General features: G+C 45.6%; 2 protein-coding genes and 1 long non-coding RNA gene across 5 annotated transcripts in view; 2 read left to right on the top strand and 1 right to left on the bottom strand.

Annotated features, from left to right (window-relative positions):
* The first annotated feature begins 235 nt into the window (after positions 1-235).
* Positions 236-6,638, top strand: tlr3 (toll-like receptor 3). Of its 2 annotated transcripts, XM_089005516.1 has the most exons (6): positions 382-961; positions 1,036-1,098; positions 1,555-1,971; positions 2,064-2,258; positions 3,082-4,937; positions 5,776-6,638. In XM_089005516.1, exons 2-6 carry the CDS (start codon positions 1,084-1,086, stop codon positions 6,011-6,013), a joined length of 2,721 nt encoding a protein of 906 aa, XP_088861642.1. In that variant the 5' UTR covers positions 382-961; positions 1,036-1,083; the 3' UTR covers positions 6,014-6,638. The 2 variants fall into 2 exon arrangements, with proteins under 2 accessions (XP_088861641.1, XP_088861642.1); XM_089005515.1 differs by lacking the exons at positions 382-961; positions 1,036-1,098 and adding an exon at positions 236-368.
* A 434-nt stretch (positions 6,639-7,072) lies between these two features.
* Positions 7,073-22,594, top strand: cyp4v2a (cytochrome P450, family 4, subfamily V, member 2a). Its single transcript, XM_089005517.1, has 11 exons — positions 7,073-7,753; positions 13,152-13,264; positions 13,425-13,510; positions 14,819-15,009; positions 15,351-15,420; positions 15,505-15,631; positions 16,969-17,127; positions 19,063-19,165; positions 20,657-20,791; positions 21,085-21,264; positions 21,549-22,594. Exons 1-11 carry the CDS (start codon positions 7,564-7,566, stop codon positions 21,731-21,733), a joined length of 1,539 nt encoding a protein of 512 aa, XP_088861643.1. The 5' UTR covers positions 7,073-7,563; the 3' UTR covers positions 21,734-22,594.
* The window catches only part of LOC148892547 (uncharacterized), a 62,193-nt gene continuing 56,662 nt past the window's right edge, over positions 17,134-22,664 (bottom strand). For both annotated transcript variants that reach the window (XR_016116148.1, XR_016116149.1), the window contains exon 6: positions 17,134-17,383. This is a non-coding gene — a long non-coding RNA (uncharacterized LOC148892547). The remainder of the gene's footprint in view (positions 17,384-22,664) is intronic.

The raw sequence follows: 22,664 nt of genomic DNA on the forward strand, positions 1-22,664 counted from the left end.
AGTTTCATCTCCAGCGTTAAGCACCACAACTACAGCGCGCGGGCGCGGGCGCGTGTGCGCGCCTAAGAGTGTCAAGGCCAAAGTATGTTGAAGCACCGCCCTTGGAAATCTGCCCGACAGGCAAGCTTCGTCCTGCCATCTTGGAATTGAAAAGGGCAGTTTGCGTGCGTAAGTTTTGGTCTGTGCACATGGTACAAATGTTGCGACGAAAGAAGAAGTGAAAGCGGAATCAGAACTCACATGTTCGTGTTTGCTTGGCTCTGACGAGGGTCATTTTCACGAAGTCTGGAATGTCTGCACTATCGAGAAAATATTTGTTTGGACACCATGAGCTCAAGAGACAGGATCCAGAGATCTGGAAAAACCGGGTAAGAACGGGGATGAAATGACAATTTAAAAAAATGGTTGTATGTAATTTAAAATTTTGTATGTGTGAATTTTTGATCGATGATGAATGAATACAAAGGAGGGGGATTGATGAATTGATTGGACATGTAACTGTGTTGCACCATTAGCAAACAAAATGCATGGATCTCCAAATGTTTTTTTCATACCCCTGCAAATAAAAATTCATATCAGCAGTATAAATGCCAATTATTGATGATTTTATCCATGCTGAATGTGTAGTTGAAAAAAGCATGTCCTTTGTTGGCGATACAGATTGGAATGTTGACAAGTGACTTTAGAACGAAAGTTCTTTTGTTAGTGAGCAGGCCGAACTTATATACAGTGAGACCTCACCTTACAAACACCTTATCTTACAAACTTTTCGTCTTACAAACGTCAAATTTCTGAAAATTAAACCTTATAATAAGCACTATTTTCATAATACACACCCACCACGGCTGGCGGAGTGATCTTCGGCGGAAGCACACGACCGAACAGCACCAGAGGTTAAGTTACCAACAGTCCTTATGGAAGGTGACTCTCCTTTCATAAGGCATCAACGACCATCAAAAAGGTAAATAAAACTTTATTTTACAGCACATTTCTTTAATTACAGTCCTCATTTAATGCGCCTCTCTTTTCAAACAGCAATTCCCTTTGACCTTCGACCTCCAACGCCATTCCATCAAGCCATAAATGACCATCACAAATGTAAATAAAGTGACTTTATGATACAATGCAGTGTATTTCTTTCATTACAATACAATAGCACATTTATTATACATAGAATAAGGTATGTTGTGTGTAGTTTTTTAGGCTTATTTAGTTGAAAAGTATATTTTATGGGGAGCCGGGAACGGATTATTCCCATTTTAACGGTTTCCTATTAGAATTTTTTTTTTTAAGATACACACTTTTCGCCTTACACACGCTGTCTGTTCCACCAATTAAGTTCGTAAGTTGAGGTCTCACTGTATGTATGTATGTGTGTATGTATGTGTGTATGTGCATATGTGTATATGTGCATATGTGTATATGTTTATGTGTATGTCATGATTTAGCAAATTTCGAAGAAGTATATTACCCATAAAAGAGACAGAATCACACTGACAATTTTTTTTTGTTCTGAAAAGACACCGCAAAACCCTTTTCCTGCCATCCTTTTAGGTGGTCCTTCTGTGCCACTTCATGCTGGTTTCCCTGACCGGGGCCTCCGAGAAGACCTCCTGCCACATCCAAGGCACCAAAGCCGACTGCAGCCGCCTAAGCCTGGCCTCCGTGCCGCCTGACCTTCCCGGCAATATCACCATCTTGGATCTTTCCCACAACCAACTGAGTCAGGTCCCGCCGGCTGCCCTGGGCCCCTACGCGGGTCTCTTGCACCTGGATCTCAGTTTCAACAGCCTCACCAGCCTGGATGGCGGTCTATGTCAGGTGCTGCCTCGCCTGCAGACTCTCACCGCAGACCACAACGAGGTGCACGTTATCCGGGAGGAGGATCTGAGCCCTTGCGGGAGCCTGACCGGAGTTAGCTTGTCGGGGAATAGGCTGAAGTTGAAAGGGGAAGTCTTTGCGGGGCTGCAGGTATATGACAATCTGCGAATCGTGCTAAAAGATTATTTGATCCAAACTTAGCGACTACCAAGTCGTGCGACTTGTCCACCTCTGCCTTCCAGAGTCTGAAATTCCTGGATGTGTCAAAGAACAACCTCGCCTCGGCCAAGCTGGGCTCCAAGCCTCAGATGCCCAAACTGGTGGAACTCAGGCTCGGATTCAACACATTCTCAACCTTGGCCAAAGACGACTTTGCTCTCTTTAACCGCTCAGAATCTCTGCAGGTCCTCAACCTGGAATCCTCCGTGATCAAAACAGTAAGTGCCAACTATGCATAGCAATTATCTTCTCTTTCTTGCTTTTACTGAGGGAAGGGTGAGCCATCGGTATCAAGCTGACACAGGGCTTATTTTAGGCTATCTGGTATTCATTTTATGCAGTTGATGCCAGCAAGGGATACAATACAGTGGGTGTTTGACATCACCCAAGCAAAAAGTCTTTGCTCACAAGTTTTTATCCTTGTGCTGTAAGACATATTAAGTCATACAGATATCGGTTCATCATCACGAGGACTCAAAAAGTGCATGCTTGTAAAAAAGTGGGATTGAACATCTGCCATTCCCGAATTTGTTTGAGGTTTTGGTTTTTCTTGCGGGGGATGCCGATAAAGCGCCGGTCAGACCTCTGGCAATGTTTTTCCCTCCTACGAGGGAAAGCATTTGCTCTTTGTCTATGTTAGGGCTTTGTTACAGCTTCAGCTGTTGTTAAAGCGCTATATAAATCAATATTTATGTATTGTATTTTGTACAACCGCCCCCCATTTTAAGCTTAGATAACTCCAGACCCATATAACTTAGGAATAACTCTTTTTTTTCTGATGAAAGAAGAGTCAAGGGTTTCTAATGCTATGTTAAATGTTTATGTAGTCCTGAAACCCAATATTCTGTGGGTCCTGCAATTTGAGTGAAAATGACAACGCTGACACTGAAGTGGACACATTTTTGCACATCGTCTTGCAGTCAATGTGTTAAGAATTTTCAAATGAACCTGAGACCTGAACAGGACACGTGGGGCCTGTAGTCACGAGTCTAGTGGTCCAATTAGCCACCAACAATGTATTTTTTCCCTCCCCCGCAACAGGTGGAGCCCGGTTCCTTCTGGCCCATTTCCCACTTGAATACCTTAATCATGGACGGAAGCAAGTTGGGAACGACATCTATCTCCATACTCTGCGCTGCGTTGTCGGGAACGTCTATCCAGAATTTGTCCCTGCAGAGAATGAAGTTGGTCACGCTCACCAGTGGCACCTTCAAAGAACTGCGGAGAACCAACATCACCTCGTTGGACCTCTCCGGCAACGGCTTGGGAAAAATCGAAGAGGGTTCGTTCCAGTGGCTTGGAAAACTGGACTCCCTCGTTTTGTCAGATAACAACATCAAGCATTTGACTAGGCAGACGTTTCAGGGTCTTGATAGTTTAAAGCAGCTAGATTTGAGGGAAGCTCTGGTGAAAAGTCATACCTCTGCCACGCCCATCATCGACGACTTCTCCTTCCAGCTCCTGGGAGCCCTGGAGACTTTGTGTTTGCAAAGGACGACGGCGCGGGAGATTAGCGAGCACACCTTTGCGGGCTTGAAAAGTCTGAAATATCTGGACCTGAGCTGGAGCAGATACGTGTCGCTGAAAACGATCTCCAACAAGACCCTTGCTTCGCTAGGCGGGTCGCGGTTGCTGAAGCTCAACTTGACAGCGACAGACGTTGTGCAGATTCAACGTGGCGCCTTTTCGTATCTGAGGAACCTCACACACCTGTTTCTAGATTTTAATTTTATCAAGCAGACTCTCAGCGGGGCAGAATTCCAAGGCTTGGATCGTCTCTGGGAGCTTCACATGTCCTTCAACCACCAAACCATCACCCTCAGCTCCTCGTCGTTTGTCGGTGTTCCCCTTCTTAGGGTTCTGACGCTGAGTAAGAGCCTCACGGCAATGTCCTTGAACCTGGATCGGTCGCCGTTCGAGCCCTTGTCCGACCTCACCTACTTGGACCTGAGCAACAACAACATCGCCAACTTGAGGGCGAACTTACTGACCAATCTCGTCAACCTAAAGGTCCTCAAGCTGCAACACAACAACCTGGCCCGGCTGTGGAAGGACGTCAATCTCGGGGGGGCTGTGCTCTACCTGAAAGGGCTGGAGAACCTGGTCAGCCTGCAGATGGACAGCAACGGGCTGGATGAGATCCCCGCTGAGGCATTGAGCGGGCTGAGGAACCTGCGTGAGCTCAGTCTAAGCAACAATCTTCTCAACAACCTGAAGGACTCCATCTTCGACGGCCTGACCTCCCTCAAAGTCTTCCACCTGCAGAGGAGCATGATCACGGCCATGAGGCCTGAGGTATTCCGCGTTCCTTTGGCCAACCTCAGCTATCTCCTGATGGATCGAAATCCCTTCGACTGCACGTGCGAGAGCATCCTTTGGTTTCTGACCTGGTTGAACGCCACTAACACCACCATCGTTCCTGGCTTGGGGGAGAGGTACATATGCAGCACGCCATTGGCTTACTTCAACCGCTCCATCATAGATTTTGACCCCCTCTCCTGCAAGGACATGGCACCATTCCAGGCGCTCTATGTACTGAACAGTACGCTAGTGGTGCTGCTGACGGCGATTGCGCTCCTGGTGCGTTTTCATGGCTGGAGGATACAATTCTACTGGACCATCCTGGTCAATCGGGCTATGGGCTTGAGCGACACCGCGGTGGACAAGGGTCGGCAGTTCGAATATGACGCTTACATCATCCACGCCGAGGTTGACGGCAACTGGGTGGAAAGAGCCTTAATGCCGCTTGAGGGAGATACGTGCACGTTTTGCCTGGAGGAGCGGGATTTGGTGCCAGGGAAGTCCCAGCTGGAGTCCATTGTGGAGAACATGAGGAACTCCCGGAAAATTCTTTTTGTGGTCACCGAAAGCCTCCTCAGCGATCCCTGGTGCAGCCGGTAGATGTTTTTGTTATTCTTCTACATCGGCTGTCTGTAAAACCTGCCCTTGTTAACAAAAGCCGACCGTATTTTGCGGTGGATGATAATGAATGGTGTGTTTTCACACTTTTTCCATATATAAGGCCCACATTCAATGGATGAAAAAAGTTTTTCAAATACTGTATAATATATAAATATCTAAACGTTTTCAAAATATAAGCCACGCCACATTATAAGGCACTACAGTAGAGGCTGGATTTACACACTACTTCTACGGGGGGAAATGGAGTCGGTGGATGCTGACAATAGTTGCAAGACCTCTTGTGGGTCAATATTACTTCACGTATAAGGCGCACCTGCGTATAAGACACAGAGTCATCTTTTGAAGAAAATCAAGGCTTTTGGCCAAGCTTTACACGCCGCAAAATACGGGACCATAAAGCGCAGAACCTGTGATACAAAAACTGTAAATCCCCCAAACGTCACACAGGTTTAAAAAATGACTAAAATAAGTTTCCAAAAATTAAATGACTGCAAATCTAACAATATTTTTACAGGTTAACACTTGAATGCCAAAAAATAATTTCAGACAATAATTCTTCCAAAGATTTTGCCGGGTAGAAAATAGGAATATCAGGACCCCCCACACCCCAAAATTACACTACTGTATTTCAAATATAAATCTGTACAGGCTAAAATAAGACAAGAATACTGTAGTTTTGCGATTTAACATACATTTAACAACAAAAAAACACGCGCACTAACTGTAAATCCTACAAAAATTGGACTCATTAGCATGAACAGTATGGAGACATTTACCTTTTGTTTTAATTGGGCTTTTGCATCCTGCATGCAGGTTCAAGGCCCATCATGCATTGCACCAGGTGATGGAGGCCAGCAGGGACTCTGTAATCCTGGTCTTCCTCCAGGACGTCCATGACTACAAGCTCTCGCGCTCGCTTTTCCTACGCCGCGGGATGCTGAGGCAACGCTGTGTCCTCCACTGGCCCGTCCACAAGGAGCGAGTGGTTGCCTTCCGTCAGAAGCTGCTCATCGCCCTCGGGACGACCAATCGATTTCCACCCCTGCTTTGAACAACTGCCGGAATTCCATCATCTTCTTGCATTTAATACTTGTACACAACAAATAAATAGATTACTGGTTCAGTCAAGTCCAATGGTTGTATGTTATCCAGTAACATCAAGTCTCAAAGCATCAATCCAGTCTCTGGACCACATTTGTTCTCTGGATGAATTAATCAATGACATCTTTGTACCAGAAGAAAGAACATCTGTATTTGAATTACCGGTAAAACGTACAATAATGTTTGTTTGTTTTCTGCACTGTTAACATTACACAACAATATTATTGCTTATTTATTCATTATGGCGTCTTATTTTGAAACGCTGAGTGACAACCAGTGGCCATTGTTATTAGTTAGACGCTTCCCTAAATGGGGCAGCGTCGAGCTGGTGCTGTCCCGGTGATCTTTATCTCGGCACACCTTTGCGATCTTCATGAGTCAACTGTGTGTAATTACACCCATATTAACGCGAACACGCAGTGGCTCCCCTCTCACGGCAAATTGGCGTTTTCATGTTTATGTTTGTTAAGTAATTATAAGTGCCTTGCATGCTGGGTCCGAGAGGACAGTAATTTCATCTGTGCTGTATGTCATGCATATTAGCATATTTGACAATAAAGCTGACTTTGACTTGACTTTGATTATTCAACACCCAGCACACCCTGTCAAAAGTAGCAGGTGCGTTTTTCAACTATCAGAGAAAGGAGGTACGTATGTGGCGCCCATCAAGGATGATATATTTTATCTTTAAAATAACAGATAGCAAGACTGAAAGGCGGCCGCAAAAAAAAAAGAAAATAGAGTACAGATAGTGCTGATAATTCACTGATTTTACTCATAACGTTTTGAAAATTACATGTTTTTCAAATGCTTTTATCGTTTGCTGGGTTAATTTGGGTGACTTCACTTCCTCCATTGAAATGAAATACCACAAAGCTATTCCTGACCTGGAATGAACAAACGATCCAAACATCCATTGGTTTTTATTTAAAAAAAATGAAATGGAATGGAAATCGTGAATTACTGTACTTTGTGTCATAATTTACACAAATCCACTTCATGTTGCCGCTTCAACAGGTGTTACCGCCTTTGGCCACTCGGGGGCAGTATAATACAATCGAAGTCACCACAATTCACACAGTAACGTTGTAAATGAAAGAGAAAATATGGCCGTTATTAATTATTAATTACATTCCACAACGATTGTTACTATACGCCTGCACGATTTTATGAGCTCGTAATTTTTATCACGAAAGTTAGCCAACATTTCTTGACAGGGGCCGGTGGGGGGTGTGTCGCTGATAGAGACCGAGAGAAGCCGTCTGTTAGGCCCCCTATAAACGTCACCATTCAACAACACGAGGCCCGTAAACTCCCGTGTTACGGCGATTCCTATCATTGCATTATCAAAAGTCCAAGTTGAAGCACACCGACCTCTACCCAGTCAAAGATAAACAGCACAAAGTGCGGCTGAGGTCGGCTGCCCCCCAGCCCCCTGCCTTCTAGTTTGCTATATGAAATCCCGCCTGCTTCCATAGTGCACTACGACAGCAGAACAACATGGCGATCATACCCGCCAGCGTTTCGGTGCAGTTTCTGGGCTTCGGTGTGATTATCGTCCTGGTGGCGCTCACGTACCAACAGTTGAGCGGGTATCTGAGAAAATGGGTGGTCATGAAGCCCATTCCGGCCATCAGCCGCACGTACCCGTTCATCGGCAACGCGTTAGATCTGAAGACCGACGCGGTAGGTGAGTGGACGCCGTGCTCTGGTTATAAAACGTTGCTAGGGAATTCTCAAACTTGAACAAATGTTCCCGAGGATTGTTTTAGAAGTTGAAACTTCAAGAAAGTGTGTATGCAGGCATGCATGCCATAAAAGTTGCATGTGTTCAATTGGAAAATAAAATAAATAATAACCCCCCCCCCCCCCCACCACCACCACCACCACCACCACCAGATGAATTAACTCATTCACTGCCAGACGTGCAAAAATATGATTACTCTAGTGCCAGGGTTTTTGTCATTATCACTTCAATTCCCAGACCCACAGAATATTGAGTTTTAGGACTACATAAACATTCAATAGTGTTAGAAACCTTAGCCACACTTCTTTCATAAGAAAAAAAAGAGTTAATTCCTAAATTATATGGGTCTGGAGTTATATGAGCTTGAAATGAGGGCGGCTGTCCAAAATACAATGCAATACATACATATTGGTTTATATAGCGCTTTAACAACAGCGGAAATACTGCCCCCTTGTGTAAAAGAAAAAACATAGCCAGAGGCCATGGCCAACGCTTTATCGGCACTCAAGCATGAAAAAAACCAAACCTGAACACATTCGGGAATGGCGCTCTACGTCATATTTTCAGTTCCTGATTAAATTTGTGAATACAGCGAATGAGTTAATATATTTGTCATTTTTTATAAACTTTTTAATGCCTTGAGAATGACTTTTTTTGTTTAAAAATATAATTTTGTTGGGGCAAAAGTGACCCTCTTCCGAGAATACTAACACAAAACCCCGCCCCTCATAATTAAATGTTAACAGTGAAAGAAGTACAGTGTGGTCTTGGCTTATGAACTTAATTGGTTCCCAGACAGTGTGTTAGGTGAAAAGTGTGTATCCCAAAAATTAATTTCCCAAAGGAAACCATTAAAATGAGAATAATCCATTCCCAGGTCTTCATAAAATATAATTTTCAACTAAATAAGTCTTAAAACTTCAAACAATATACCTTATTCTATGTATGATAAATGTGCTATTGTATTGTAATGAAAGAAATACACTGCACTGTATAATAAAGTCGTTTTATTTACCTTTGTGATGGTCGTTGATGGCTTGATGGAATGGGGTTCAGACTTCTCTTTCTGTGTCATGAAAGTCCGGTTAGGCATCTTTTTCCAAAAAAGGCCGGTCTCATCTGCATTAAATACTTGCTGAGGTACGTAGAATTCTTCTTTCACCATTTCGAGGAATGATCCCTTGTAGGCTTCGGCATCTTTACTGTCAGAACTGGCTGTCCCACCATGTCGGGTATACTCCGACCACCCATGGACCCCGCCGGCGTTGACAGGTATGTTACCGCCCTTGTACAAGAGGCGGAGCGTTCGAGCCAGCTGGCCCAGGCGATTGAGGAAATGCGCCACGCCACTACCTCGCTGGCTCAACGCCTCAAGGAGATGGAAAAGTGCATCGCCACCCTCTCTGTTCCTTCCCCCCCCGCCCGTGGGCAGGCGCACGCCCCCGCTACCCCAACCCTCACGCTACGCAGGCGAAACCGAGCGCTGCGCTCAATTCCTAATGCAGTGTGCGCTCGTGTTTGAACAACATCCTGACGCCTACGTTAGCGATAAGGCTAAGGTAGCCTTCATCACCAGCCTGCTCGCGGGCGAAGCCGAATCATGGGTGCTGGCGGTACGAGAGTCCCGACCGGAGCTGTGCGCCTCGTATCCGGACTTCGTAGCCGAGATTCGCCGGGTGTTTCACCATCCAGTGACGGAGGTCGAGGCGGAAGGGAAGATCCTCGACTGCGTCCAAGGGGCCCGTTCGGCCGCTGAATACTCCGTCGCTTTCCGGATCCAGGCCGCTGGCAGCGGCTACGGCGACCGAGCGTTGAGGGGGGTGTTTCGTCGCGGCTTGAATTCCGACCTAAAGGATGAGTTGGCTACCCGCGACGCCGGCACCACCTTCGACGACCTCGTCGGGATTGTCATCGGCTTGGATCAGCGTCTTCGAGAGCGGCGAAAGGAGCTGAGCGACCGACGGCCCGAGGTACCCCGAAGCCGACCTCGGTCGACCACACCCGGCAGCGACCGCGCGCAGCCCCAGGAGGGACTCTTCGAACCGATGGTGATAGGGGGGGGAGACGACCACGCCAACCCGAGGGCTCGTCGCACCCGAGGCCCCCAGCCTAGGACCCACGGCCAATGTAAGTCCCCGCCGAAACGGAATCCGTTGGGGGCTAAGTCCACTACACGAGCCACACGGTTGGAGCTGGAGAGTGAACTATTTGGCCCCTCCAGCTCCCAAAGAGTGTGGGCACTAGTGGACTCGGGGGCCGACGGGTGCATCATCGACCCCCACCTGGCCGACCTGCTGGGCTGCCGACTTTTAGATCTCCTTCCCCCTAAGGAGATCGTCGACTTGGATGGCCGATTATTAGCCCGGGTCACCCACCTCACGGCCCCACTTAAGCTCCGAGTGGCAGGCAACCATGTGGAGCACCGCCAATTTCTTGTTATGCCCTCCCGGAACGCGCCATTGGTCTTGGGTCTCCCCTGGCTCAAGGCCCATGATCCATTGCTTGGGAGGGCCCCACCATTCAGGGCTGGAGCCCCTACTGCTACGCTAACTGCCTGCGGTCGGCTACGGCAGGGCGTAACCCCTCCCGCGGTGGCCCGCCCGAGGCCATCTGCCTCAAAGGCGTGCCACATTGCTACCACGACCTGCGGGAGGTGTTCAGCAAAGACAACGCCCAATCCCTGCCGCCCCACCGACCGTATGACTGTGCTATAGACTTGCAGCCAGGGGCTCCATTACCGGACTCCAGACTTTACCATATTTCACAACCGGAACGGGAAGCCCTGAGCACTTACATAGACTCCTCTCTAGCGGCAGGACTCATTCGGCCGTCGCGTTCCCCGCTGGGCGCAGGGTTTTTCTTTATCGACAAGAAGGACGGATCCCTGCGCCCATGCGTTGACTACCGGGGCCTGAACGACATCACCATCCGCAACAAATACCCTCTCCCCCTCATGGATTCGGCCTTTGCGCCCCTTCAGTCCGCCACCATTTTTTCTAAATTGGATCTTCGCAGCGCCTACCATTTGGTCCGAATCCGTGAGGGGGATGAATGGAAAACAGCCTTCAAGACGCCTTTAGGGCACTTTGAATACCTGGTGATGCCGTTCGGGCTCACGAACGCGCCGGCCGTATTCCAGAATTTTATTAATGATGTGCTCAGGGACTTCCTCAATGTTTTTGTTTTTGTTTACCTCGATGACATTCTTATTTTTTCTCGCTCTGCAGAAGAACACCGGCAACACGTCCGACGGGTCCTGGCGCGGCTCCTTTAAAATCATCAATTAACGGCGAACTTCCATGTTGCCGCTCTCTGTCGTTCCTGGGGTTTGTGGTGGAGCAGGGGCAGCTCAGGGCCGACCCCGCCAAAACCAAGGCGGTGGTGGAATGGCCGATCCCAAAGACGCGCAAGCAGCTTCAGCGGTTTTTGGGGTTTGCCAACTTCTACCGCCGTTTCATTCGCGGGTATAGTCAGAAGGCACTCCCCCTCACTAACCTCACGTCCACCAAGCTCCCTTTCAGGTGGACTCCCGATGCTGAGGGGGCTTTCAACCGCCTCCGTCGTGCCTTCACCAACCCCCCCGTTCTGCGTCATCCCGACCCGGATCTCCCGTTCACGGTCGAGGTTGACGCATCCGAGTCCGGAGTAGGGGCCGTCCTTTCCCAGCGCTCTCCCACCGACCAGAAGCTACGCCCCTGCGCCTTCTTCTCCCGCCGGCTCAGCCCCGCCGAAGCCAATTACGACGTCGGCAATCGGGAACTGCTGGCGGTCGTCCTGGCCCTGCAGGAATGGAGACACTGGCTTGAGGGAGCTAAACACCCCTTCACCGTCTACACGGATCACAAGAACCTGGCGGCCATCCGGTCGGCCAAGAGACTTAACTCACGGCAGGCCCGATGGTCACTCTTCCTCACCCGTTTTGACTTTTCTCTCACCTACTGCCCAGGGTCACAGAACACCAAGCCCGACGCCCTATCCCGTATCCATGAGCCGGCAGAAAGGGAGGAGACTACCGCCAACATCCTGCCGGCCCAGCGCATCCTGGGCGCCCTGAGGTGGGAGGTTGAGAGAAAAGTCCAACAAGTCCAGGGAACCACCACCATCCCCAGGGGCTGTCCCAAGGATCGCCTGTTCGTCCCCCCCCCCCTACGCACTGAGGTGCTCATCTGGGGGCACACATCTAAGATAGCTTGCCACCCGGGGGTCAACAGGACGATCCAACTCATCGCCCAACGGTTCTGGTGGCCGGGGTTTAGGAGGGACATCACCCTCTTCGTGAAGGCCTGCCCGACCTGCGCCCGTGGAAAGGCCTCCCACCAGCCCCCGGCCGGACTCCTCCAGCCCCTACCGGTTCCGTCCAGACCCTGGTCCCACATCTCCGTCGACTTCGTGACAGGCCTCCCCCCCTCCCGTGGCAAGACGGTCGTCCTCACCGTAGTGGACCGATTCTCCAAGTCGGCCCACTTCGTTCCGTTAACCAGGTTGCCGTCTGCCACCGAGACGGCTCAACTCCTGGTTAACCATGTCGTCCGTCTCCACGGGATTCCGACTAACATCGTGTCGGATCGGGGACCGCAGTTCGTGTCCAAGGTATGGAAGCGTTTCTGTCGGTCCCTAGGGGCATCGGCGAGCCTGTCGTCTGGGTACCACCCCCAGACCAACGGACAGACGGAGAGGAAGAACCAGGACCTGGAGGCGGCCCTCCGGTGCGTGTGCCTCCACAACCCGGCGTCGTCACAGGAAGGCATGACGATATCAGGGTGAATTTGCCGTGCAACACATGCACCTTTAATAGCTTCTCTATTGCGAAGGATGGTAGCAAAGGTGGACTTAGCATATCCGTACTGGGCCGCTAAATCAGACAAACGCACACATTGTTTGTGTTTTTCAATTATCTCCTTCTTCTCCATGACTGTAATTTTGTTTTGTGTCTTCTTAAGCTGAACACGAGCCTGTGGTGGGGTCTTTTTCGGTCCCATCACAGGAAAACTATCTGTAAAAAAATCCTTGGAGACGATCGACGTGTGCGTCTCACAGAAAGCGGGTGTGGAAAGGTAGGCCGGCTGGGGTGCTGTTCGGTCGTGTGCTTTGGTGTTCTTTTGCCCCGTGGTGGGGCGGCGCTCCGTGTGTATCCTGAAAAGTAGTGCTTAATCCAAGGTTTAAGTTTCATAAATTTAACATTCGTAAACTGAAAATTTCGTAAGGCAGGGTGTTCGTAAACCGAGGCCCCACTGTATCTTTTAAACCAATACAGTCGTTTACAGCCAATGATTTGCATCTCTTCCCCCATTCAGATTTGAAAACGCCAGATGTCTACTGATGTTTTCATCTTGTGTTGCAGAGTTCTTCCAGCAAATTCAGGGTTATGCAGAAGAGTTCCGCGACACGCCGCTGATTAAACTCTGGCTTGGGATCGTGCCCTTTGTCCTTCTTTACCACGCAGAAAACGTCGAGGTTCGGTATACACATTTGTTATGTTTTTTTTTCCAGAAAAATAAAATAAGTATATTATATTTCTGACAGAGGTGACACAGTAAAATGTTTCGAAAAGATGCACTGTAGATATTCCATTCCGGTTTACTTACATTTTGTTGAATTTGTGTTCTCCCTCCAGCCAATCCTAAGCAACCCAGTCCATATGGATAAATCCATCACTTACAGCTTTCTCCATCCGTGGCTCGGAACCGGTTTGCTTACCAGGTACGGAAATGCCAAACTTTGAGTCAATCAGAATGCTGTAATTCGTCCAAAATGGCAATTTTGCGCCAAACAAGCCGACTTCCTATCGGTGTTTGTAGGAATGTTTCGTGCTTCAGTAATCTCGATAGGTGACACGAGCGCAGTGGTTCGACAGAGCCTTCGCCACGGTGGGTAAAACACACTTACCCACGCGACTCAAAATCATTGGCTGCAGATGATCACATGACATTGCATGTCCAATCAGTGCCGTGAGAAATTTTGTTCACTGAGCAGTCAACATGTGACTGCCGTGATAGATGTTGGACAAAAATAAAAAATAAAACTTTCAAATACATATATCTTGAAATTTAATTGACATGTTTTTCTGTTCTGAAAAAAAAGTGTGATTTAAAAAAAATATGTAACTCATTCACTGCCATTCCCGAATGGGATTTTAAAAGCATGACTTGGAGCGCCATTCCCAAATTTGTTCGTTTTTTTTTTCTTGTGGGGGGAGAGGTGCAAATCAAGGTGCGGTCAGAGGTCAGACCTCTGGCAATGTTTTTCCCCTCCCACGAGGAGGCAGCATTTGCCTTTCTTACAGCTGCCCCCATTTCCATTGCAGATAACTCTAGACTTAAATAAAATTGACAAACTTTGTTTTCTGATTAAGGAAGAGAGTCTAAGTTTTCTTACACTGCATTGAACTACACTATAATAAATATATAATAAATATATACTGTTTTTTTTCTTTCTCGCTCATGAAGGGTTCGATGAATGTGCATGTTGACAGCTTCCGTTCTGTACCTCGAGAAAAAATTAGAACCATTGCGCCAGTGTCAAGGACTCATTTCCACCATGGAAAACTGTCCATCTAGCGAGCCATCTATTAGCTATCTAGCTAGCTTTCTCTTTGAGTTAGCTGCCGCTGCTCACCCACAGAAAAAACGTATCCTGTGACTGTAAAGTGACCTTGAAAGTTTTGAAAGGCGCTTATAAATTAAATGTATTATTATTATTATTATTAAAACTGTCACTTGAAACAAAGCAATTATGGCCAAAATTTCATGTCTCTATTTTTGCCGAATATCTCGATAATGGTACATAACAATATTACAACGGATTTGATGAAAAGATGAATGAAGCAGTCAAGGAAGACTCATAATGTTCCAAAAATAGAACGTAGGTATGCACCTCTTTTTCTAAACACGATCGCAAACTTCATATTCTTTAATTTTTTTGCACGTGCACTCACATTGCCTAACCGTCACCCTTCGTCAAAACGATCCAGCGGTCCCAATCGACTAACTTTGATTGACATTTTGACAGCACAGGGGCAAAGTGGCGCCAACGGCGCAAGATGCTGACACCCACCTTCCACTTCACCATCCTGCAGGACTTCCTGGAAGTGATGAACGAGCAGGCCGAGGTCCTGGTGAACAAGTTTTCCTGCCAGGCAGGCCGAGGCGCCTTCAACTGCTTCAACGACGTCACGCTGTGCGCCCTGGACATCATCTGCGGTCGGTGTACTAGAACTGGAAAACAAACATAACGCGTTAGTCGGAATTGGCGGGGAGCGGAATGGGTTTTGGCTCGAAGGTCCGATAAAATAAATGCGGTTTGCATTTGGGTCTTATGATGCATTTCCCGTCGAGCAACGAGGGGCTTGGGGCTACGCGGCCTCATTCACGTCCAATAAAATAGTGACCGGAAATCCCAGCGTATGAGTAATATTTTTATTTCCCCCATCCTCAATGCTTTCCCTTTAAAAATAAATACATAAATTAATTGAATATACACTGTTTACACATTTCAGCCCTCATAAATTTCTAATTTTGCAATTTTTGTATCTCTTTTGTAGAAACTGCCATGGGAAGGAAAATCTACGCCCAAAGCAATTCTGAGTCGGAATATGTCCAGAGTGTCTACAAGTATGTTTTTTTTAATGTACATTTTTAGATGTATTGCACAATTTAAGGAACTAATGCAATGCTCTTGTGTTTTCCTCAACAAAGAATGAGTGACATCATCACTCGCAGACAGAGGGCGCCGTGGTTTTGGCCCAACTTTACGTATAAATATTTTGGTGAGGGGAACATGCACGACAAAACGCTCAAATTGCTTCAGTCGTTCACATACGAGGTAAGCGCGTGTGCGTGCGTGTGAATTTTGCATTTGCCAAACTTTATTTGAACATGAATTAGTTGTGGTAGTAGTTAGTCATGTGTGTGTGTGTGTGTGTGTACGTGTGTGTGTGTGTGTGTGTGTGTGTGTGTGTGTGTGTGTGTGTGTGTGTGTGTGCGTGTGTGTGTGTGTGCCAATTTTGCATTTGCCAAACTTACTTGAACAGTAAAGGACAACCGACACCATTTTTTTTTTCCTGACATCAGAAAAAAACGTTTTATAGCATCTAAAATACCCAAAACACGCAGGCTGATATTTTCAGTCAAATGAAAAACACCAATAAAAATGAATTAAAGTGTCCCAAAACTACTACTTCAAAATTACCTCTGAGATGGCGAGTTTTGGAAGGTCCCGCCCCCTTGTTTGTGACGTCACGCCAGGACGTCTTGCCTTGCTCTAGAATCAAAACAATGGCTTCAGATTCGGAGAAGATGCTTTCTTGTTACTCATCTAGTGATGAATATGATTCAAATAGTTCTAAAGAGGAAAGCATAAATGTTTGCAATCAATTAAAGGAGTCTTTCTGTATCAATTCGAGCCGTCAGGGCTCCAATGTAGCGTCCCAGAGAATGCACAAAATGGCGCCCAAGCTCCGTTGGAAATGGGCTGATTTGTCTGCTGGGAATTTGTGTCAACTAGTATCAAATAGTAGTCCTGGTGCAACACACAACGATTCACCATTGTGTTATTTATGTGCTTTCCTTCTAATTTCGCCATCAACACGGATCAACACCAAGGTTTCAGACCAAACAAAGTACCCAAAATGCATTGTGTGTCGCTAACTCGGTTAGGGGCGTTCCTGACGTGACGTCACATCATGAATCGTCACTAACTCGAAAACAAGTCTTCCTGAATATTCAGCGCGAGTCTTAAAAGATAAAATATAGCTATATGTGGTGGAATTTTTTTTTTTTTTTTTTTTTTTTTACAAATTATGGACACAACTTGTCCGGAGGTGTCGGTTGTCCTTTAATTAGTAATGGTAGTATTTAGTAGTGTGTGTGTGTGTGTGTGTGTGTGTGTGTGTGTGTGTGTGTGTGTGTGTGTGTGTGTGTGTGTGTGTGTGTGTGTGTGTGTGTGTGTGTGTGTGTGTGTCAATTTTACATTTGCCCAACATTATCTGAACGCACGCACACACACACACACACACACACACACACACACACACACACACACACACACACACACACACACACACACACACACACACACACACACACACACACACAGTGTATTTTAGTGCATCATTTGAACTCTCAGTTAAGGGAGCCTGAAAAAAGTGAACTTGTGAACAGGTGATTCGGGAGCGAGCTGAGAGTCTGCAAGTGGAGGAGAAATCGAAGCCCAGGAAGAGGCGGGCGTTCCTGGACATGCTCCTCGAGACCAAAGACGAGGACGGAAACAATATGAGCCACCAGGACATCCAAGAGGAAGTGGACACCTTCATGTTCAGGGTTACTACATTTTCATTCATATTCATGAGTTGACCCGCTTACCGTCATGAGGCTAGCAAAGAGGCGTGGCCAAGCAAGGTTCTCGCCGTCTTTGGAAGAGCGAGCAAAGTACACTTTGAACTGGTACACAAAGACGAACTTACCATGCGCTCACAATCAGTCTGGGATCGGTTCGCGTGTTCCATTATCCTGCCAGGCATGGGGAGAACATGCAAAGTCCACACAGGAAGGCTCGAACCTGGATTCAAACCTTGAACTGAATAAAATAAAATACAAAAATATATGTTAAAATATATAATATATACATATATATTTTATCCTGCAAGTAACAGCTAAAATTAGCATTTACAGTTGTGGTCAAAAGTTTACATACACTTGTGAAGACCATAATGTCATGGCTCTCTTGAGTTTCCAGCTACTATTTCCAAAACTCAGATTTTTCTGCGATAGAGTGATTGGAACAGATACTTCTTTGTCACAAAAAACATTCATGAAGTTTGGTTCTTTTATGACTTTATTATGAGTTAACAGAAAAAGTGATCAAATCTGCTGGGTCAAAAATCTACATACAGCAACACAAATTAGCAATTTTGGTCACTTAGAAAGTTTTGTCCGTGAAATGAGGTTCATAGCATAGCCTCTTAACTTCTTGTGAGTGATTATGACTGACTACAGTCGGTGAGTTCTCTGAGGCAATTTAAATATGGCTCATTGAATGCAAACGGCCACAAACGCTACAATGGGAAAGTCAAAGGAGCTCAGCATGGATCTGAAAAAGCCAATCATTAACTTGAACAAGTCAGGAAAGTCACTTGGAGCCATTTCAAAGCAGCTGCAGGTCCCAAGAGCAACAGTGCAAACAATTGTTTGTAAGTATAAAGTGCATGGCACTGTTTTGTCACTGCCACGATCAGGAAGAAAACGCAAGCTATCACCTGCCGCTGAGAGAAAATTGGTCAAGAGGGTGAAGATTCAACCGAGAATCACCAAAAAGCAGATCTGCCTACAATTAGAAGCTGCTGGAACACAGGTGTCAGTGTCCACAGTCAAGCGTGTTTTGCATCTCCATGGACTGAGAGGCTGGCGTGCAAGAAGGAAGCCCTTGCTCCAAAAGCGCCACCTTAAGGCTCGCCTGAAGTTTGCTGCATATCACATGGACAAAAATAAGACCGTATGGAGGAGAGTTCTGTGGTCAGACGAAATAAATATCGAGCTGTTTGGCCACACTGCCCAGCAATATGTTTGGAGGAAAAAAGGTGAGGCCTTTAACCCCATGTACAGCATGCCTAGCGTCAAGCACGGTGGTGGTAGTATCATGCTGTGGTGCTGTTTTGCTTTCAATGAAATGGGTGCTTTACGGAGAGTAAATGGGATCATGAAGGAGGATTACCTTCAAATTCTTCAAGTTGACCAAAAGTCATCAGCCCGAAGATTGGGTCTCGGGCCCCAATTGGGTGTTCCAACAGGACAATGACCCCAAACACACATCAAAAGTGGTAATGGAATGGCTATATCAGGCTAGAATTAAGGTTTTCAAATGACTTTCCCAAAATCCTGACTTAAATGTTGAAGATTCAAGTCTATGTCAGAAAGCCATCAAGTTTAACTGAACTGCACCAATTCTGTCAAGAGGAATGGTCAAAGATTCTACAAGAAGCTTGTGGATAGCAACCAAAAGCGCCTAATTGAAGTGAAAATGGCCAATGGACATGTTACCTAATATTAGCGCTGCTGTATGTATACTTTTGACTCTGTAGTTTTCATCCCTTTTTTATGTTCATCCATAGTAAAGTCATAAAAGAACCAAACATGTTTTTTTGTGACAAAGAAGTATCTGTTCCAATCACTCTATCTGAGAAAAATCACAGTTGTAAGCATGTATTTCTTGGATGCAATTCATAAAATGTGTTGTTGTTGCATTGGTTGTTTCGGCAGGGCCATGACACGACGGCAGCCGCAATGAACTGGGCCCTTCATCTCTTGGGCTCTCACCCTGACGTGCACTGCAAAGTTCAAAGCGAGCTTGAGGAAGTGTTTGGTAACATACACACACACACCCACAAACACACCCACATACGTAAACACACACTGACTCATTGCCTCTAATGTGTTTGGTTTGGAGAGGAGCTTTGGGCAACTGTTAGCTGTGAAAATCCAAAAAGCCAAAACACTCACGTACACGCATGCATACACATCCACATCCGCACACGTATGCGCACACGCATCCACACGCACATGATTCAGTTTTGCTGCGAGCTGCTTTGATGTGCCTTGCAAGGGTTCAGATGAATGAAAACTCCGAGAACGAAAGGGGTGCATGGAAGTCCTTGTCAGCATGCCCCACTATCCCCCCTCCCCCCACACACACACCTTAATGTAGTGTGTGTGTGTGTGTCAATTTTACATTTACAAAACTTTTTTTTTGTATTTTTTATTTTTGAACAGTAATTAGTAGTTGTAATATTTTGTTGTGTGTGTGCGTGTGTAAACTGCACATGAACTCATTCACTGCCATTCACGAATGTATTTGGGACTTGAAAAAAAAGACGTAGCGCGCCATTCCCAAATTTGCCAGGGTTTTGTTTTTCTTGTTTGGGTGCCTATAAAGCGCTGGCCATGGCCTCTGGTAATGTTATTTTCTGTTCCACAAGGGGGCAGCATTTCCCTTTTTTCCATGTTAGCGCGTTCTTCCTGCTTCAGCCAGCGCTACATAAACCAATATGTATTTATTGCATTGTATTTTGGACAGCCACCCTCATTTCAAGCTCAGATAACTCCAGACCAATATAATTGAGGAATTAACTCATTTTTTTCAGCTGAAAGAAGAGAGTCTAAGGTTTCTTGCCCTGCATTGAATGTTTATGTAGTCCTTAAAGTCGATAACAATAACAATAACAATAACAATAACAATAATAATAATAATAATAATAATAATAATACATTTTACTTTCAAAGCTCTCAAGGACACTTTACAGTCGTAGACAAGCATAGGTACTATAATAAATAATATAGAATGCAATAAATAAAATACAATTATAAATAGAAACAAGAGAGAGAGCTACACAGAAAATGCAATTGTAAATTGGTAGGTTTTGAGATGGGACTTGAAGGTGGGAAGAGAATCGATGTTACGAATGTTGGGAGGAAGTGAGTTCCAGAGTTTGGGGGCAGAGCAGCTGAAAGCTCTGTCCCCCATCGTGCTGAGACGGGCAGGGGGGCACACAGAGGTGGAGGGAGGAAGAGGATCTGAGGGAACGAGAGGGAATAGAAATTTGAAGAAGGTCAGATAGGTATGGGGGCCAATGTTATGGATAGCTTTAAATGTATAAAGAAGAAAATCAATATTAAACAATGTACTGTCGCTCTACATGGATAGGGTTGAAGTGTTTAAAATATTCATAACATTTTGTTGTCCCCTTACCCCCACCCAAAAAAAAAGAAATAACATTTATTTGGGCAAGTACGAACTTTGTGGGGATTTCTAACCAAGGGACTATGTGGCTTTTTTTTCTCGCCCCCATGTCCAAAGGTGCGTCGGAACGCATGGCCAGCATGGAAGATCTGAAGCAGCTCAAGTACTTGGAGTGCGTCATTAAAGAGGCCCTGCGCCTCTATCCTTCCGTACCTTTTTTCGCACGCAGCCTCCGTGATGACACCAAAATCAGTACGTATGAGCTCAGTAATGGTTAGAACTGTTTCCGTGTACGGCGGCCATTTAAAAAATAAGAAAATTGTAAACAAAATGGCCTATGTGACTTTTTTCGGGGCAGTTTTCAGATGTCAAATCTATTTTGTTCGCTTATATGTAGCCAAGTATGGTGGCTAATGAGGTAAAAAATACAAAAATGATTTTAAGTTTTCAACTTTTGGAAAAGTTTAATTCATTCCAAACGACGTCAACAGTAGTGTTATTCAATATGTTAACAAAAAAAATATATTTTATATTTCTTATGCCAGATGGTTATAAAGTGCCCAGTGGCACCAACGCTGTCATCATCACCTACGCTCTCCACCGAGATCCCCGCTATTTCCCTGAACCTGAGGAATTCCGTCCAGAACGCTTCCTGCAGGAAAATTTGGCCGGGAGACCACCCTACGCGTACATTCCCTTTTCTGCCGGACTCCGCAACTGCATTGGTACAAATGGAAGTTTTGTATCGGTGCGCTCATGACAATGCTAAAGCTAATGCAGATACTTATTTTATATTAATGGCAAAACTGAAACAAATGTTGATGCTTCTTTTGCTGCTTCTTTTGCTTTTGCTTTGCTGACGCTAACACATCTCATGCTAAAGCTAACAGTTCTCATGCTAAAGATGTATTAAAGCTAATACATCTCTCAAGTTATTCAAGCTAATGCTACCAATTTAATCCCTGAAAGCTTTTAGCTTTTACTTCCTCATTGTTTTCTACTCCGGCAGGTCAACGCTTTGCGATCATGGAGGAAAAGGTGGTGTTATCATCCATTTTGCGTAAATTTAACGTGAAAACTAACCAATCCCGCGAGGAATTGAGTCCAACGGCTGAGCTCATCCTGCGGCCCGAATGTGGCGTCTGGATCCAGTTGGAAAAGCGGAACAAAGCCCGGACGACGTGTCTTCTTTGAGAAACAAATGAACTTTTACATGTAAATAATTCATGTACTTGTGATTTCACCCCAAATTGTTTTTTTTTTTAAATTAGAAGCATAAAAGTTAGTTTTTAAAAAGAAAACGCCAATTACAATATTTGTGCCTGTAATTAATTATTCCAAATTTTCTATAAGACATTTATTTTCTTTTTTTAAATGTATTTTTTTCCATTCGTTTTTTTTTTACATTTTAATTAGGGCATTCTTTGGGACATTTTAGTTTAACTCCTTTCCCAAATGAATCAAGAACTAAAAAATAAATAAAAAAATTAAAGTGATTTTTGTTTTCAAGACATCAATAGCTATGTTATTGGATTGTGTACAAATATATGCTGCATATTTCTTGCAATTAAAAAAACTATGGATAGCTCAATTATATTTGAATATGCTAATTTACTGATTCAATTATCTGTCTATCTATAGAGATATATTGCGCTATACATACATGTCTGTCTGTCCGTCCGTCCATCCATCCATCCACCCATCTATCCAGTATACAGTGAGACCTCGGTTTACGAACCCCTTGGCTTACGAACTTTTCGGTTTACGAACGTTACATTTATGAAAATTTTACCTTGGCATACGAGCTATTTTTCGGGATACACACGGAGCTGCCACAGTGAGTGTGATGTGTCGTTCGTGAACGAGCCCGTTCTCCTAACAAGAAAATGGTGGCCACTGTTGTTGTCCTCTATTTCCCGCCCCCAGTCTTCGGTTACAGCCTCGTGATTGGTCAAGAACGCAGCAGTGGGGGATGGGGATACAGACAGAGAGAGAGTGAGGCCGTTCTCCAAAAAACAAAATGGCGTCTTCGGTTAAAGTCAAGTGATTGCTCAAGAACCCAGCAGTGGGGGGGGGGGGGGGGGGGGCTGGGTTAAACATTAAAGAGACAGGCCTACACAGAGAG

The sequence above is a fragment of the Hippocampus bargibanti genome, linkage group LG10 (genome assembly GCF_051943395.1).
Source record: "Hippocampus bargibanti isolate YZ-2025 linkage group LG10, ASM5194339v1, whole genome shotgun sequence".
Taxonomy (NCBI): Eukaryota; Metazoa; Chordata; class Actinopteri; order Syngnathiformes; family Syngnathidae; genus Hippocampus; species Hippocampus bargibanti.